The sequence below is a fragment of the Rosa rugosa genome, chromosome 4, assembly GCF_958449725.1.
Source record: "Rosa rugosa chromosome 4, drRosRugo1.1, whole genome shotgun sequence".
NCBI lineage: Eukaryota > Viridiplantae > Streptophyta > Magnoliopsida > Rosales > Rosaceae > Rosa > Rosa rugosa.
In genome coordinates, this window is record NC_084823.1 from 1,801,308 (window position 1) to 1,820,649 (window position 19,342).

General features: G+C 36.8%; 1 protein-coding gene across 2 annotated transcripts; it reads right to left on the bottom strand.

Moving 5' to 3' along the window:
* Positions 1-11,357: 11,357 nt before the first annotated feature.
* Positions 11,358-17,953, bottom strand: LOC133741929 (TMV resistance protein N-like). Of its 2 annotated transcripts, none has more exons than XM_062169640.1 (9): positions 17,379-17,953; positions 15,957-17,046; positions 15,574-15,849; positions 14,165-15,286; positions 13,443-14,026; positions 13,228-13,312; positions 12,468-13,145; positions 11,825-12,383; positions 11,358-11,733 (listed from the first exon to the last, which is right to left on the bottom strand). In XM_062169640.1, the coding sequence occupies exons 1-8, from the start codon at positions 17,864-17,866 to the stop codon at positions 11,871-11,873; spliced, it is 4,836 nt and encodes a 1,611-aa protein (XP_062025624.1). In that variant the 5' UTR covers positions 17,867-17,953; the 3' UTR covers positions 11,358-11,733; positions 11,825-11,870. The 2 variants fall into 2 exon arrangements, with proteins under 2 accessions (XP_062025624.1, XP_062025625.1); XM_062169641.1 differs by lacking the exon at positions 11,358-11,733 and having other exon boundaries at positions 11,842-12,095; positions 12,190-12,383.
* Between the last annotated feature and the right edge of the window lie 1,389 nt (positions 17,954-19,342).

The following is a 19,342-nucleotide window of genomic DNA, read 5'->3' on the forward strand; positions in this document are numbered from 1 at the left end:
CCCAACTAAACCCCTAGGTTTTGTGATTATTTGAATCAACTCTCTGAAAATCTTTTCAACAATTTCTTGAATAATTTGAGATTCGTACCTGTAAATCAAAGAAATAATCATTCTTAAATATATTATGTTTTTAAGATATAAACCAACAATTAGATAAAGATAATGAACCATCAGATAATGCCAATTTATTTTAGGGTAAAAAGTTATAAATGATTACTGTAATTTGGAGTGATACTCAATATTAATCTTTTGGTTTCAAAATGTATAATTTTACGCTCGTGATTTTCGAAGTTGATCAAAGTTAGTTTACAAGGTAGCTTTCACAAAACAATATATATATATATATATATATATATATATATATATATATATATATCATGTGTAAGGATAAGTTTGTCATCTCAATAAAAAAGTAAAATTAAAGAAAATTAAATGAGAAATTTTATAGAAAATGAATTTTAAAAAAAATAATTTTAATACCAGAATTCCACAACCTCCTTTTTTTTTTTTTTTGGAGATTTAGTTTTTTTTTTATTTTTAAAATCGCAATAATTACCCTTCTTTAATCAAAGTCTAGAAATAAGCAATAAAAGAGTTAGAGGACATGATGGTAAATTAATAAATATTAATATAAAAATATAAAAACCAAATATAAAAACCCAAAGGATTGGAACGTGGGACTTGGGAGAGTAGCTTGATAACTACTCTTATCTGCAATTGCAGTTTTTTTTTCATTCTCTTTTTAATTGCAGTTGGGAAGATTTTTTTTTTTTTTTTTGAAGTGATACTGAATATTAATCTTATGATTACAAAATGTATAATTTTATCCTTGTGATTTTCGAAGTTGAACAAAGTTGGTTTACAAGGTATGACAGAGAATCCTAATGTCTAGGTTACTCTCTCTGAGAGGTAGGTGGAGGCCGTGGCCTCCTGGCGGCGGTTCTGCAAATTGGGTTAGAGGAGATAGGGTTTCCTTCTCGTCTAGTCGCTGAGAAGATGGAGAAGGGCCTTACCCATGTTGCTCCCGGCACGGTGTCCTACGGCCGGTGAGTTTTCCCTAAGACTCATTCAATTTTTGTTTCAATTTTAGCTAGATGCGCCTGGATTCATTCTATTTATGCTTTTGCTGTTTTGCATCTTGTTGCTGTTAATCTCAAGTGGTATTTGAACTTGTGAGTTCTGAACTTGTGATTTGTTGCTCTTTCTTTACCAATATGTTCTGGGTTTTCATGGTTTCCCTTCTGTGCTTGCAGGAATAGGAGGACCGATGAGGCGATGACTGAGTTTGAGTGTTTCAGACTATGAGGGAGACGAAGGCAAAGTCACTACACAATTGAAGGTATAATTCATTAATTCGTATTATGCATAATTGATGCCTAAACTCTGATTGCAGAAAGTTACAAACTGTCAGTCTTTGAGGGAGGACAGCAAGCAAATATGAAAGTGAAGATGAGATGAACTTTGAGTCCATGAACAGTTTGTTTTCATGTCCTAGCGTTCACTTAGTTATTGTATCATTTGATTCATTTCATTCATTTGTGTGAAGTGATGATGAGATGAACTGAAGTTGATGTGTGAACTATGAACTATGAGTGTTTGAATTAGAATTTGTATGAACTATGAAGTGATGATGACTGATGAGATGAACTGAAGTTGATCTGTTGATGTATTGCTTTATTTGCTCATGGTTGTACTGAAGTGATGATGAGATGAAGATGAACGGAAGTTGATGTATTGCTTTATTTGCTTATGGTTGAACTGAAGTGATGATGAGATGAAGTGTTGAACTTTGCTTATTTTTCATTTGCAGATTTGCTTATGGTTGGGTCTTTAAATTTATATGATTATTGGAGTTTTTCATTTACTGGACAGGTTTGGCCGTTTGGGCCTTTACAATTGCAATTGGGCCGGAGCTGAAAGCTAACCCAATCTTAAAGTCGGTTGGAGGCCCAACCAACCGATACCAATCGGCTATCTCGGTATACCGAGAAGTTGATATACCGACTTTTTGGCCGGTATTTGGTAGCCCATTTTGTGTACCAACAATGTTCGGTTCGGTATGTGGTATTGGGCTTCAAGGTCCGGTACCAAACCGAACCCAGCCCTACGGAGTGGTAGTCCCACACAACCACCATTTTTGTAACCACAAAAAAAAAAAAAAAAAAAAAAAAAAAAAAAAAAGATATGGAGGTGTTCGAAGAAAAGGGTCAGGATCCTCTCCTTGGCCAGCTTTCCTTTTTGGCTGTCTTTGACTTTTAATCTCATCCATTGATAGCAAATCCAAAGGCTGATAAAACGACACCTCAGCGAAATAACTTTAAAACCTCATTTAATAGGATAGCCCCTGCAAACGTCGTTTGTTTTTATATTTAAACGTTAATTGGATGAGTTTTTCTATTGGAACCTCCAAATTTACTCACTTGACCTCTATGCTTTTTACACCTCTTATCAAATTTTCAAATACTAAATCTACTCACTAAACCTCACTAAACTTCTTCAAATAACCTCACTCATATAATTTGCAAACAAATTATTATCTTTAAAATAAAAATTTAGTCATTTCAATGATTTAATCACTCTATAAATCTTAACTAAATATACATTTCTTAATCAAACTTGAGTTTCAAAAATTAATGTCTAATCAATAAGAAAATGCCATGAACTATTCTGTTTTTTTTTTTTTCTATTTTAGCTGTGCAAAAAAAAAAAACATTTGTTTTTATTCTTAAAAAAAAAATTGTTTTTTAATTTTTTTTCTGTATTTTTTGTACCACATGATTATTTATTTATTATTATTATTTTTTTTTGCAAATATAATGGATTGACTTAGATTTAGATCATAAATCATATGAGGATTTATTTTTTTTCCCTCACCAATATGCGTTCAACATAGATATCATACATTTTTATGTCAAATGATCTTAATCATATTTTTAATTCTTATTAAATATATATTAATGCTTTAATGAGTATGTAGTGAAATTGGAAAATGAAAATAGATAAGAAAAATAATAAGAAATACAATCTAATATTATTGAATTGGAAAGTTTACATAAAATAAATATAATATTTTTTGGTATAATTATTGTCCTTAATAGTCATTTTATAGTAGGTTATATATGTTATTTAATAATTCATAATAGAGTGAGGTCAAGTAAGCAGATTTGGAGGTTCCAATAGAAACTCTCTAATTGGATTCATGATTATCTTTGAATTCATCTGTTCTATCTCTACTTTTTTACCATCACTGAATTCACGATTACGTTCGTCGATCAGATCAAGGGAAAAAAAAAAAAGATATTATGTTCGTGGGACGATTCAATCCCAAGTCTTACTGCAAATCCAAGAAATATTTTTTGAGACCTCCAAGAAAGATTTCTCTTCGAATCAGTTTGTTCTGGGTAGTTGCCATGCCATTACAGTAACTTGATACTCAGAGAAGACCAGATGAGTCCTCATCATCAATGCTTTTGTTTCTTTAATTTGGGATTAAGGATTGCAATCAAGTTGTTGGTTGCTGTTAATTTTGGTATTTTTTGGGATTGAAGAGTTCTCTTTTTAATATTTTTTTTGGGGCCGTGACAACTTACCCAATTTTAGACTCAAAATTGCCCACTTACACCACTAAGAGTTTTTTAACCCCATCTACCCAAATTAATATTTAAGTACAGTTTTGCCCTTAACTCAATTATTTAATTACATGTGCATCTCCTTATCTCTCTCATCCCCCATTCCCCGATCTGCTCTTTCTCTCTCATCCCCCATTCTCCGATCTCTCTCTCTCTCCCTCTCTGTGGCAGCGTGCTGGGCGTGCGCAGGAGGGATGGCGTTGGGATGGGCGGGCGTTGGGCTGCGCAAGGCGGTGCTGCAGTTCGCTGGGCGGTGCTGCAGTTCCTTAGAGGCTAGATCAAAGGCTGGGAGGCTCCGGTGAGGAGGCTGGATCGAAAGCCGGAATGCAGGCGGTTGGGATCGGTGCTGCAGATGACTCCGGTGAAGGGGAGGCGGTGCTGCAGTTCGCTGGACGGTGCTGCAGTTCCTTATGGACTGGCGGAGATGAAGGACGATCTGGTGGGTAGGCCACCGGGAAGAATTTTTTTTTTAATTTTGATGGTCTACTGGGGGGCAGTAGACACATTATTGGGCCCCAGTAGATTGTGAAATGAGGGACAGGGATCACTATAGTGTGGTGTTTTGATAAGTTACCTGTTGTTTTCTGTGTGTTAAAGTCAAATTATCTGTGAATCCTACAAAATGGTGCATTTTTGGTGGTCTATTGGGGGGCAGTAGAGACATTGGACTTTGTATTGGAGGCCAATGATCTACTATCTGATCAACAATGCAATAATATGATTCTTGGGGGGCAATAATATGCATATTAATTGATCAATTGTGTCTGTAGTGTATTCATTTTGGTTTTGGGAGATTATGCAATTCACTGAGAAGGCAATAATATGATTATTGGGAGGCAATAATATGATTACTGGGGGGCAATAATATGATTACTGGGGGTAATAATATGATTACTAGGTATTATTAGGGGGCAATAAATTCAGACGCCGGAATCCGGTTAACAGGATCACCAGAATAAGCAAGTTGGATTTCTCAATGATGCTTTTGGCTGATTTCTCAATTTCTTATGTTTGTCATTCATTTAATCTATAGAAAAAGAAATTGTTTGTGTGATAATCCGAGGAAAGCAACCCAGAACGTCTAGATGGGTTTCCAACCATTATCAATCTCAAGATCTATTTACTTTTGGAGAAGATATGAACTTTTCAAAACGCCGATTTGGAACTCTTCATAATCTCTACCAAATGATTATGATACCGACTTCAAAACGATTATGAGTTTGATACCTCACAGTTCCATTAGTCTGTTAAAATATATGAAATTTAGTAAATCTGAGAAAATTGAAATTAATTAGATCTAGAACCCAGGTAGAAGAGAAGAGAGTAAGTTTCAGCTAGACCTGTCGAAGAGAGAAAGTTCTAGTGAACAGACTGTCAGAAGAGGAGATGAAACGAGATAGACGAAAGAATGGGAAAAAAGATGTCGTTTGCCTTGAAACTCTAAGCATTCAGATTATAAATCACACAAAATTTAGAGCAAGTTCACCTGTTGAGCTTGACCGGTCAAGACTATTTACTGCTTTTTTGCCTTGTATTTCCACTATTGAGCTTGACCAGTCAGATACTGTTCACAAAATGTCACGACTAGTCAAGTGTGAACAGTATCTGACTGGTCAAGCTCAATAGTGGAAATACAAGGCAAAAAAGCAGTAAATAGTCTTGACTGGTCAAGCTCAACGGGTGAACTTGCTCTAAATTTTGTGTGATTTATAATCTGAATGCTGAAGTGAACAATTATAGACCTTCAGATTCTTCAGATTTCGAATCAATGAATGAGATTAAAAGTCAAGGATAGCCAAGGAGAGGATCCTGATCCGTTCGAAAATAGGGGAACTTGCATTAGAAAGTTAAAGTCTGAAGAGGGACCGTTTGCAAAAGAAAACGAGGAAATGATTGATCGAAACTTCACTTGAAAGTACTATTTCATAAATAATGCATTTTGAAAGTCGGAAATTGCTTGGAAGTTTCGGTAACCCAACTACCCAAGCAGCACATCTAGGAAATTGGTCAAATTACAGACGATCGAAACTGGATGGAGCACAGCATGGAAATGTCGACATGACGAATCTATTCCATTATGTGGGCCATGTATTCAAGAGCAATTGACCGATGAGGTCTGTATAGTTAGTCAAGAACAATTGATTGATAAGGCCTACGTTTTCTAAAGTGAGATTAAAAAGACTTTTTTTTTGGATAAAAGATTAAAAAGACTCTGATCTAACATCTAAGTCACATTTTTATTTTTCCAACAAACCAGACAATCACAACGAACAAGGGCCAAGTAAGTATCAAAAACCAAACATAAAACAAAACTCTCTCTAGAAACCCTAGCGGCTATTCTGTCACTCTAGAACCAAAATTAGAGTTTCGAAAATTAAAATAAAGAAAATACAAAAACACCTATACAAGAATGGAACGTAAGAAATAAAGATCAAAACCAATTCCATGTAATCAAATTCGATTCAAACTCTATAATTGATCATCCAAGTCATGAGAAAGAAGTTGATCATGTGAAACATTTGAAGCAAATGATTTCCCATATTTTACTTTCCTTAACTAATTAATCCAAATGAAAGCACCTAGATCAATCCTATTAAATATGCAATCAAAGTCTAGAAAGCTAGCTAATCAAAACATGTTCAATGCAAGAAGCATAGAGAAAGGTTATCAACTTAAGTGCACAACCTAGTTATGTATAAGTTCACCTATTTGCAATCCTCTTCAATTGAATTCGACATTTGTCCAAAGCCTTTACTACTTGTGATTTAGGTTCACAAAACTATTAGGTGAATCGTTTACCAAAATCTAGCACCAATTACATGCAAATCCTATAAGTGTCGACCCAAATAAGATAAACATATAAAAGTTTTCTGTCAAGCAAATTCAATCGAACAAACACATAAGCAACTTAGAATCACAATTATGGAATTCGAAATCTTTATTCAAACATAGAAATTGGGCTTAAACTTTGCCCTAAACGTTTACGTTAACTACAATTCATAGTTCTACAAATCCAAACAAAGAAAACCAAAAGAAATTACAAGGAAAAAGATAGAATTACACCGTGAGTTGGAGATAGAGATGGAGAGCTTGAAACGTTGGAATCTTGAATCTTGGAAGCAAGCCTTCAAGGTGGACGATGGAGGATATGATCTTCACGGCTCCTTCTTTTCCTCTTTGCTTGAAAATGCAGAATTTTGCAACTAGAGAATGGAGAGAAAAATGGATAGGAAATAGAGAGACAAAGAAGATGAAATGGATGAAGGAATGTGTTTTTCTTCTTTGTTGTAGCCTCTTTATATAGGCTACCAAGCAACACTATTTGTCCTTAAATAAATCATGATGGGTTAGGTTTGAGCACTTAAACACTAATGGAATGTTAGGTTTGAATACTTAAACACTTAATGGAATTTGTTAGGTTTGAATACTTAAACACTTAATGGAATTTGTTAGGTTTGAGTCACATTCTGCTCATTTTTCCTTCAATTAATTCTCCACCAAGACTTCAGATTTTGCCAGTGACTTCTTCATATGAAATGATCCACCATGAGTGTAGATCATGATGTCAAATTATCAGAACTTATTTCCATGCCATTGGGCCGGAATCGCTGCTGGACTCCTTACAGGTCCAGTTTTCCAGTTTTTGCTTCTGCAGAAAATTGGACTGACTGTTTGAAGGCCTTCCACTTCTATCTGTCTCTTGCACTCTTCATAAGAAATGTCTCTTAGGATGTCTATAATGGATCTGGAAGGTTTCAGCTCATTTGGAGTTCATTTGGTCAGGTGGTCGCTCCTTCTTCCTTGCTTGGCTTGGTTTCTCCTAGCCGGAGTAGGAAAATGTGTAAAGTTGACCTTTTTAGTGCATTTCCATTTTTCTCCATCATTTCTAGGTAATTATGGACCTAACACTTATTTCATCATCATCTACTCCAATGTACCTAAAAATAGAAATTGAGTTAAAAATCGATTCGTTAAGGAATTAACTAAGCAAAATGTGAGGAATTAACTATTAAATACCACATTAAAATGCTCCTATCAATGATTTCAATAGCTTTGTGAAACTTGATTCTTTTCTATGTTTATTGGATGAATTTTGGTTTTCTGGTTTCTCATTGATAATTCTTGTATTTGTTTTCTATGGAGGCCTACGTATAAGCATGTTCTAGGATTCATTGTTTTTAAGCATGTAGATGACCACATAATCAATGCATGTTTAATAAGAAACAACCAAGGAACTTACCCCTCTTTGTGGAAACCAATTTCTAGATAACCTAGTGATAACACCCTTCCTTAGGTATCTTATTATGTTCATATACTCTTCTTGCTTATAAGTGCTGCACCTTAGGTATTTGATAACACCCTTCTTTACCATTTTGTTGCGTATCGTTATGGTGATAACACCATAAAACCCTAATACGGTTTTGACCTTAAAACTGTAGGCTTAATCGTGGACATAGTCATCAAATTGCATGGAATTGAGTTAAGTAGATTGCTATTGATTGATTGTTTAGAGGTGTAGACATTCCCCAGCTCTTTTCTCTGATTAATTTCTCACAACGTAGTTTGATATTGCTTTAATTCTTGTTCTTAATTATTTGTTTTCAAAACCAATCCAAAATTAAATCTTTTCTGAAACATTTAGATCCAATAAACCTTTGCCGGAGGAAAATAGTTAGCTATTAATTTAACCTATCAACCCTTCTTCCCTATCTACAATAGACAATCTTAAATTGAAAGTAGGAAAAGTAATTGGCATAGAAATATCCGATCAAGACTCATCGACGCTTTTCGCCACGACTCTTCTAATGTCTTTGATGGACAGCAAGAAGTTCCGGTTCTGACCACGCGAAGGGGTGGGCTATCGGGTCCTCTTTGACGTCGGGGCTTGAAGTGGAGCATGAAGCTAGGGTTGCAGATTAAATTCAATATTTATAATATGAGTATATTTATGCGACGTTTATATTGTTAATGATCTCTTTACTTTCTTTATTAGTTTATTTTATTTTCAAGTATCTTAATTGTTTTTGTATTATATAGGTTATCCGAAGCAAAGAACGAAAAATGAGTTCGTAAAAGGAATTTGCATGGAGTTATGGAGATTAGGAATCCTGATGAACCAAGGAGAGCCTAAATTTCATATCCAAAATTTCCATTAAACACACTTATACTCGAGGACCTCAAACAATAATTTGAATTTCAAATTTCTACCATTTTCAACCTGCAGAACCATTTACATGATTATTCAAAACTAAGCATTGAAGTTGATCAGTTCTCAATACTACCAACAACCAACACATATCCACTCCAAATTCGAAATTCATAACCATACCTATAGTGGACAATTGCTCGTCAGAAAGATGTTCAATTCGCACTCCACTTCTCGGCTCAACCACCAGAAGTCAACTTGTCGCAACTCATTCTCAACACAATCTGATTAATAATTCCCGGATTCTCCAATTCCATTCCTTCGGTGGACTAAGCTCGACCAGGCATCCATTCCTTTTCTAGGACGTCAGAAATGAACCAAGAGCACTAGAATCGCCGTCGTGAACACCCAAAAACCAATTTGTACAAAACTTATTCAAAATCGAAAACTATGTATACCAACGTGTAGAGCGTGAAGTTTAGATCAATTTTCTCACCTCATGCATCACCGAATACGGCTGGAGTCGCTGGAATTTAGACGAAAAACAGCCGGGAAACCCGAAACTTTCCGGCTTCGATTCTCTTCCGAGAGTCGTCGGTTGGGCGATCTAATCTCAGAGAGACGTCAGCGCTAAGAAGACGAACTGAACACCAGTCTTCCGTCGTCATTTATTCGCTGGATTAGGAAGATATGGCCGGGTCGGGTCGCGGTGTTACAGGTCTTAGTGTCGGGTCGCGATTTCTCAAGCTTCTGATGCGATCTCAATCCTTCATCTGTGCAAAAGGGGTATTCGGGCTGATATCAACCGGTAGATAGATATACGGCTAGGATCACACCACTTCGATTTTCCTTTTCTTTAAATATTTTCAACATTTTCTAAATTTCTTAAATTCGTAAAAATTAACTCGGGTGACGGGTGTACGAAAAATTCTCTAAAAATTCGTCGTGTCACTTATTTAATTAATATACCCTTAAATTGAGAATTTCATCTTATGAAAAATTTTAAAAAATATTCCTGAGCATTTTATTAATTTCTGAGATCGTAACATGACTCCCGAATAATTTTTACTTAACTTGATAAATTTTTCAGGGCTCATAGCGACATTGTTGTGGATGTGGTGCCCAAATGGTTGGGTAGCCTTATCAATTGTTGCTGGGCTTGGGGTTCAAACCTTGTTAGGGTTCTAGACCTTGTGCTGGTGGTTTATTAGGGCCTAGTTTTGGGTTGGCATTTTTATTTGGGGAAATTTCACAAACAGTACACCAACTAAAGGCCACTAATAATTTCTATACATAAAGTTTCAAACCGAATATTTTGGTACACGAGATCTGAAGCCCGACTCATTATATAGACATAACGTCAATGACGCCGTTAGCCCTTATGCCATTATTCATTCGTCGGAAATTAGTACTTTCATCAGTTTCCTCTCTGACTCTCTCTTCACTCTGACTCACTCTCTTATTCCACAGACCCACCACTCTTTGCCCCCATGGGCACGAACTGAAGCTCACCAAGCCGGAGATGAGCCACCACCAGAAGGCCGGCGGCATACCTCTCTGCCACCTCCAGAAGTCCCACGACTCTTACTCTCTCTTAGACCCCGAAATTTCCAAAATGGAAAAGCCCCAAAACGAAGAACCCAAATCGATGAATCTCCAGAATTCCCGTCACCGGATTCTCCCAGTAATTGGCTCCGCCTCCATTTTCTCCTCCTCCTCTTTTGGTTCTCGTTTGCTTGATCTGAAATAGTCTCTCTCTCTCTCTCTCTCTCTCTCTCTCTCTCTCTCTCTCTCTCTCTCTCTCTCTCTCTCTCTCTCTCTCTCTCTCTCTCTCTCTCTCTCTCTCTCTCTCTCTCTCTCTCTCTCTCTCTCTCTCTCTCTCAAAGCTTAGAACACAGATTGAGGTCTACCTCTTAGCAATGCCTTGTCATATGCATTTCACAGTCTGTGTATTTACTAATGGGTTTTGGTCATTTTCATGGTAGTTGAAATTCAAACATTCAAATTGCAATTGTTTTTCTCAGCGATCTATTTTTACTTTTTCAGAGAAAGAGAGACGGGTGCCCAGAGTAAAAACCCGAAGAGACCAAATTATCCCTCAATTTAGGCCAAGTGGCACTGAAATGAACGGCGTCATTAACGCCGTGTCTATATAGTGGGTCGGGCTTCAAATCTCATGTACCAAAATGCTCGGTTTGGAACTTTATGTATAGAAATTATTAGTGGCATTTAGTTGGTGTACTGTTTGCAAAATTTTCCCTTTTTATTTTGTTAATTTAGATTATTTAAGTTTGGTTTGGACTTTGGATGACCGAAAGACTTGCGACTCTTGTCCATCTGGATAGAAAGTCGGCAGATTCTCAATTTTGAAAAATGTCATCACGAGTAGTCACACTGCTTATGCATCTGTCTTTTTCATAAGCAGGGTTGATTAGCTTTTAGATGAGCTTCATAGATTTTTCCAAAAAGTTGATCTGCTTATGTAATGTCTTTTTGTGATGACTCCCTGGAGTAAATCGTTATATAATTCTACTAATCAATAAAAGAGTAGACATGTTTCCTTAAAATAAAAAGTATTGAAAATGAAACTTCGGGAGACCTAAGTTTTCATTAGCTTATTCAAGAATGGAAATACAAAGAAAGGGGGACGAAGCCGAAAACCTCTCAATCAAAAACAAAAACATGATAAGAAAATACAAGTTACTGAAAATGAAACTTTTCGAGACCTACGTTTCATTTGCTTATTCAGGAATGAAAGTACAAAAGGGACAGAGCCAAAAACCTCACAGTCGAAAACAAGAACATTGTAAGAAAATACAAACTACTTAAAATGAAACTTTAGGAGACCTAAGTTTCATTTGCTTATTTAATTAGGAACTTGTAGCGAAGGAATTAGCAGGAAACTCTTGCTTGCAGACCTTGCCTCCTTTGGATGCAAATATCGGTACTTCTGCGAAGCTAAATGAGAAGTATATTTATCAGAAAGTTAATGCAAGTAACACAATGAATTCATGAGGAAGTAATCAAAATGAAATGAAAGGACACTCACAAGTAACAACACGCCCTCCATGTGCAGCAGTCTTGTGGTGGAACGTTCAGGGTAGATGGCAGGAGGTCAGTGTCTCTACAAGAAGTTCAACGTCCTCCTTATATACTAGACGAAGGCCACAACTATACACTTCTAAGAATGAGCTGGAAGACGAAAAAGTTGCCCTCGCCAGTTTGCGTTGCCTCCAGGACTCATTATAACATTTACCACCGTGCGGTAGATAATGGAACAAAGTATTATTGAATGCATATTCCAACAGATTGAAACATTCCTGAAATACGAGATCATGTAAGCTGTCCAAAGCAACACCAGAGTCTAGACGACAGGTAAGCACATTATACTCTGCATCAGTAGTAGTGCTAGACCTCAAGCTTGGTTCTTTGGGTGACACCAAATTAAAAGCACATACAACAATCCCCAACCAATTAGCATCATCGAACAAATTGGCAGGCAGTTGGATTTCTGCAGAGTTGCCTTCCTTGAAATGCATGAACCGTTTCCACTTGGAAAGTTCAGCTCCCCAGAAGTTGCAAACAACAGGTCGAGGGTCAGACCAGTCCTGTAAAATAAGTTCAAACGTTAAGAAAAAGGAAAAAGAAAAAAAAAAGGGGAAAAAAAGTTATGTTGTGCGAGAGAGACAAACCCAATTTCTATATTTTTGAGAGAGCAGTTCAAACTTTTTCTCCTGTCTGGTTCTGAAATCCGGTCCTTTTGCATCACTAATCCGCTCTAAATGATAACGTTGCGATCGCATCAACGCTATCAAATCTTTCACCACCAACGTATCGTAAAATTCAAGTGAATCTTCCCTTTCCATGCATTTGATAATTGTCTGAGCAAACTCTTGCATATCTTCCTGGTAAACAACACGCATCCCACCTATTTGAAACTTCACATAAGGGGAGTCGACTCTGAAGGAAATGAGCATTTCAGTTGTTGATGAAGTCGGAGTGAACAACTCTTCGGGAATCTCTGCCCGCGGTATGTAAAAAATCAGAAGTTGATGATGTTCTTCTGATGATGACTTGAAGTGCTCAAGTTCTCGGGACACCCTCTTAAAAGATTTACCGATTCCGAGTTGAAGATAAATACGATAGTTGACCTCTTCGTTTTCTTCTAGTATATGCCGCACTTTCTCTGCAGTTGATGCGTATATTGCAAATCCCATCCACTTCTTGCTCTTGTATAGATTCTGAGGAATCTCGGTTCGCAAACCCCAGCACTCAGCTGGCATTGTATCAAGGAAACGAAAGCAATGCTTAAACCACGCTGGGCCTCCTCTGAGGTTAAATTTATACGTTGCAGAATAATGGTTTAATGCCTGGGAAGAATTGAAAATGCGGAAATTAATTAGTAACCTCTTTTATTTCAAAGATACTAGCTAGAGAGACAAACAGACCGACCTCAAGGTATCTAGGAAGAACAGACTCAATCTTATTTCTCAGCACAAGTGTGGATTCTTCTTGGATGTGCAAAATGAATTTCTCCCTGCAATCACACACATAAGAACAATTTGATCAAAGTATTTACAGGAAAGTAATGGTATGAATTAGTTTTAATACAAAAGCAGCAGCATTTAAAGCAGTTGCATATGGATCAGAAAATTTAATCGTTGTACCATTTCACACATCCATCCACTTGAGTAAGCCAGCCAGAGGCCGGTGCATCGTCTTCCTCATCTCTATTCAGATGAATCATACCAATCCCAGGCCATAATTTTTTATAATACCATCCGTCATCTTGCTCATAGACTAGACGAATTCCACATTTCTGGTGCACCATGAATGGGTTGTTGGTTTCAAAATTAGCCGCCACCACAGTTGATTGATTCAACCCCTGCTCTGGAAAAGCCAAACTAGGTAAATAGAAAATCATTAGCAGATGAGGACTTGATCCAAGGGGGCGGAGTTGTTCTTCCCAGTCAATCGCATATGGTTTTAGACTGAAAGCATCAGTTTCCATTCTGATTTGATACAAGTATTTGGAAAATTCAGGATCCGGTTCAGTAACGGAGAGAGTAGTTGTATTACGTCTTTTGACTGAGAAAACAGCACACGCTGCAACTCCCTTCCAGGTATTATCATCTGCCAAATTTGAAGGTATCTGGATTGATATGGGATTTCTGGTAGATGTAGTGCTGAACCACTCTGGAATTTCATTCTCAGGATGCAAGGTAAAAAGCAATTTTGAAGGTGGAAGCAGCTGCAACGTAAAACACAAAGCTAGCGTTATAAGTAGGCAGCTAGATACGAATAATACAGGGATACATAATTAGATATACAGCATGTTTTTGTTATAAATGTGTGTGTGTGTGTGAGAGAGAGAGAGAGAGAGACGTACTTCAACTTCTGTTCCATACACTGGATTTGGTAGTGACATACGAGCAACTCGTTTCCCCTCAGCGTGCCCATGTGTCAATCGCAGCTCTGGAGATCCGCCGCCATCTGTTGGAAAACTCCACGTTCTGAAATCTTGCGGGTCTCCAGGTGCATAAGAAGGGAGGGAATTGATAGTAGTCACTCCCGACTCTATTGAAGTCAATACTCTGGTTTGATTTGGGTAATCCGTCAGTGAAGTACAATCATGTGCATACACGTGTTGAAGACGGAACGGAAGCTTCTTGGGCAGCAATTGAAGCTGTCTGCAATTATTCAAGTGCAGAATCTCGAGCTTTGAGATTTGAGAGATACTTTCAGGTAATCGCACAAAGCAATTTTCACTTAAATCTAACTCTCTCAAGGAGATTAGGCTGCCAAAATCATTGAGAAATGCTCCATCCATCAGATTGCAACAACTCAAGTCTAGCTCTGTCAAATTCGATAACGAAGCCAGAACTTTAAATGATTCTGAAACTAGACATGTACATCCTCGGCAGGATAGATACTGTAGATTCTTCATGCATACAATGAAAGATAACTTCCTTATGGAAGTTCCACCAATGCAAAGCCTCTCCAGACATTTCATACCATTCAGATTCTCAGGTATCTCATGAATTTTGGAGCAACTTGTTAGATTGAGACTTTTCAAAGATGTCAAGCACCCAATGGTATTGGGAAGATGCAAAAGCTTATTACAGTATGCTAGATTCAACATGGTAAGGCCAGTCAAGCGTTCAATTGATGGAGGCAATTCCTCAATCCTGGTCCCATCCAAATGAAGCTCCAGCAAGCTTTTCATATTTCCTTCAATTTCTGGAAACTTCTTCAGTCCCAAACAGAATGAAAGCCTCAATATTTGAAGGCATTCCAAGGAAGTGAAAGGTGGAATGCTCTCAATAGACACGCAGAATGTCATATTCAAAGAGACAAGTTTCTTCAGAAATCCAAGAGACGGGTGAACCTTCACCAAGCTTGTACATAATGGAAGCACCAACGTTTCAAGATTAGGAACCTCAGTGAAGTCTGGAGTCGACATCAAGTATTGTGAACCAGTCAGATCTAAATGTCGTAGCATGCTCCATCCCTGGTATAATTTCAAAGATGATCATCATGTGATTTAAAATAATTATTACGCAATCATTTGTGATTCCAATTTACAGAAATTAGTAGAATTACAGAAAGGTTGACGTGAGAATAATGTCCAATCTTAGTATGAGAATGCCATATTAATTTTTATGGATGTGCGTAACTGAGGACAACCAGGGACCTTATATAGTAATTCAAAAAAGCCACTACATCTTTCCTAATAAATGAGACTAGAATCTAAACTATCAACTTTATGAACATGCATAAAATTAATTGTGATCTTACCTTTTTCCCCCTCCATAGTTGTTTGATGCTACTAATACACATGTGAAGTTCAACAAGTTTATCCGGTTGGAAGTCTGATGGGAAGGAATCCAAAGGGCACTCATGCCAATCAAGATACTGTAACTCATTAGAAAGATATGTGATGTTTCCGGAAAACTTCACTTTCCAAATCTTGAGCAATCTCAATCTGTCCATATTTGAGAAGGTATCAATTGAGTGAACAACATCGTCTTCTATTGGACATTGGAGGAATATGCTTTCAACTGCACTCGTCGCCTGATAACAAAGAGCAAAGAACTAGTTATTGCACAACATAGACCATAATAAAAAACTAAAAAAAAAATAAAACAATAGATGAGTTTCAGACTCAGGTGTTTCATTACCTTACTCCGATCAAGTACATGGAAAATCTCCTCTGGAAGCCACAATCTTCTACGTTTTTCAGGATTATTAGGATATTCTTGACGAACAACTTCCCAACCCATTTCTTGTATCAAATCATGCATCCACAATTTTTTTCCAAATTTCGTTACCATAGATTTGTCCAGGAGAACCTTTATATCAAAGTCTGGACAGTAGTCATTACTACCCTGTAGTATTCTTCTTACACGATCTATGCTCACCCCTTTAAGGAAACATGCAATGTCCAAAAAAATTTTCTGTTCCCTTGGTTCTAATCCATCATAACTAACCTTGAGAACTTTAATAATTTTTTTATCAGGATTTTCTTTAAGTCTTTCCAATGCACTTGACCATAACTCTACCCCTCTACCCTTAACAAGACCACCCAAAACTTCAATAGCTAGTGGAAGGCCATTAGCATATTTTAACAATTCTTTGGATAGCTTCAGAATTTCTTCTCCAACCAGCTGGTCTTTCTTGAAGGCTTTCATACTGAAAAGCTGAAGAGCTTCAGCATCACTTAATGGATTCACCTTATATACTTTGTCTCCTTCAACTATACTGAGCAAATGTTCATCTCTACAAGTTATGATGATTCTACTCTCTGGACCAAACCAAGTGCGATTGCACAATGCTTCCAATTGTTCTTCTTGATCCACATCATCAAGAATGAGAAGAACCTTTTTAGTACATAGTCTATGCCTGATTGTATCTTTTCCCATTTTAGTGGTCTGTAAATTTACACTACATTTCAGCAAATTCGAAAGAAGTTTCTCTTGTAAATGAACTGCACCTTGCTTTTCAATTTCCTCTCTAACATTCTCAAGAAAGATGCAACCTTCAAACTGAGCCTGTACCCTTTTAAAAACCACATCTGCAATGGTTGTCTTACCGATACCACCCATACCACAAATCCCTATGATACGAACATCAGGACACCCAATGTCTAAGTACGAAAGCATTTCATTCAGGTGAGAATCCATTCCAACTAAACCCTCAGGTGTTGGGATTATTTGATTTAACTCGGTGAAAATCTTTTCAACAATTTCTTGAATGACTTTGGATTCATACCTAGAAAGTAATGAAATATTCTTACATATATTGTGTGTATAAGATATAAAGCAAGTAAGTAACAATTAGATGAAGATAAAGATAGTGGAACATTATATAATGCCAATCTATTTCTTCATTCTGAAATTCTAATTAGAAGAATTAGAAATTTAATACGGATTTAGTTCTACGCATTTATAGTTTTTGAGACAGATGTAATACAGACTAACTCTGCTTTTGGTTAACGAATCTCAACCACTAAAACATATGAAATCACAAGTGGCGACCTGGCGTAGTAAAAAAGGTTCATCCCAAAAATTATCAATTGTAGTATAGATACATGGAAAGCTTACCCATCTTTCAGATGCCATCCAGAGAGATTGCCTACATCAGCAAGAGCGTCTTTCCAGCCCTTCACTTTGTCTGGATGCCGCTTTTGATGCTTCTCAAATGCTTTCCCAAAGTGCTCCCCTGTTTGTCTTCGTACCACGGATGGATCAACATGGTAGAACACTGGAAGGACTTTTTGTCCCCTTTTTTTCATGCATTTACCGACCTTTGCAAGCTCATCCAAACACCACGAAGAATCGGCGTAATTTTGGGAAAAAACCACAATAACATATCTTGATTCTTTAATTGCTTTCAAGAGATTTGGACCAATTGATTCCCCTCTCTCAAGTTCTTCATCATCTCTAAATGTGTTTATTCCTTTCTGATTGAGAGCGGTATAGAGATGGTCTGTGAAATTTGTGCGGGTATCTTTACCTCTGAAACTGAGGAACACATCGTATGTCAATTTAGGAAATGAAGAAGAAGAAGAAAGATCTGTTTTGGTGGTCATTATTGAAGGAGTTTAGAATGGAGGAGGAGGACAAGAAGAAGGAAGATCTATTTTGGTAGTCATTGAAAGAGTTTAGAGTGCTGCTGGTTTCTGTTCTCGGCGCAGACTACGAATGAGAATAACACTTCCTTATATAAGGATCCGGGTAACACCTCTCACTCTCACCGCTATTGACCAATAAAGCAAATGAAGACCTCATTTTTCTCTCTGTCGATGTAAATGCTTCATGTAAATGATTTGATACGTAGCCAACGTTTTTCATGGAAAATCATCTTCCCTGACAATTGGGGTCTTGCAGTGGAGCAGTATTTTGTTAAAAAGTGGGTGAAATTATTTGACAAGGGTAAATGAATAGAAGAGTGGGGTCTCATTTGTCAGAGCTGGGGTTGTGAATTTCACATCAACTTCAAATTGCTTTTGACTACATGGCCACATAATTGAATAGATCACATGGTGCCCACGCTACGCTCCACTAAGTTTCGATCAATCATTTCCTCTTTTTCTTTTACAATGGTTCCTCCAGTCTTTAACTTTCTAATGAAGTTCCCGCCATTTTCCAACACCTCCATCTTATCCTTTTCTTTGGCGAAGAAAGACAGGTAATTTCCTACTTCCTAGATGTGGTTACCGAAACTTCCAAGCAATTTCTGACTTTCAAAATGCATTATTTATGAAATAGTACTTTCACGTGAACATGCTGTGTTCAAACTTCAGAGTCTGGCCCTCGCCATAAAAGAGATTGGAAACAGAGACTGAGATGTCTCACATCACCATGAAAATAATACCAAAGAATTTAATTGTGATGTGAACAATCAAACACGATATTAGTCGCAACATATTATAACTTTTGCGAAATTATCTAAAACTACTATAAAGCATACGTGACATTATCAAATATATAAATTGATATTTATGACTAAATATGTCATACTTAACTTCCAATGCTTGTAAATATTTTATAACGGTAAATGTGTCAATCGTTGTTCTCATATATTGTTATTCTTTGTTAATGTCTTTATCTATAATTTGAGCATATAAAATTAGTTTTACTTTTATCATGTGAGGTAAGATTTATTGAGAACATCATAGTTTTATTAGTATTACTTTAACCTTTGCAGGAATTTAAATTCATGATGAGTCTTATTTATGCAAAAAACATATGGTCTCACTTTTGTGATCGACACACCATATCCACTAATCATGATATATGTATTTTATCACATATATGATTAAACTAGCTTGCATCAATCAGGAAGAGATTCTCATTAAGACGAGCATTCAAAATTATGCTACCTAAGACATATGCGCGTAACACTTTTTTTCTCCTTCCACCAAGGTTGCTTTTATCTCACTGGATTTTTATTACCTGACAAGGTTTTTAATGAGACAACATTAAGCTCGTCCAACACCATATCATTCATCGGTGGACATCTAATGGAAAGTGTTGTAAATACTTTATATATATGTGTGCTTGTC

Excerpts from the sequence above, each read along its gene's own strand:
- LOC133741929 (XM_062169640.1), bottom strand. The coding sequence starts at position 17,866 with ATGACCACCAAAACAGATCTTTCTTCTTCTTCTTCATTTCCTAAATTG. Across the intron at positions 17,047-17,378 it reads GGATGGCATCTGAAAGATGG|GTATGAATCCAAAGTCATTC; the intron begins GTAAGCTTTCCA and ends ATTACTTTCTAG. Across the intron at positions 15,850-15,956 it reads ATGTACTTGATCGGAGTAAG|GCGACGAGTGCAGTTGAAAG; the intron begins GTAATGAAACAC and ends CTTTGTTATCAG.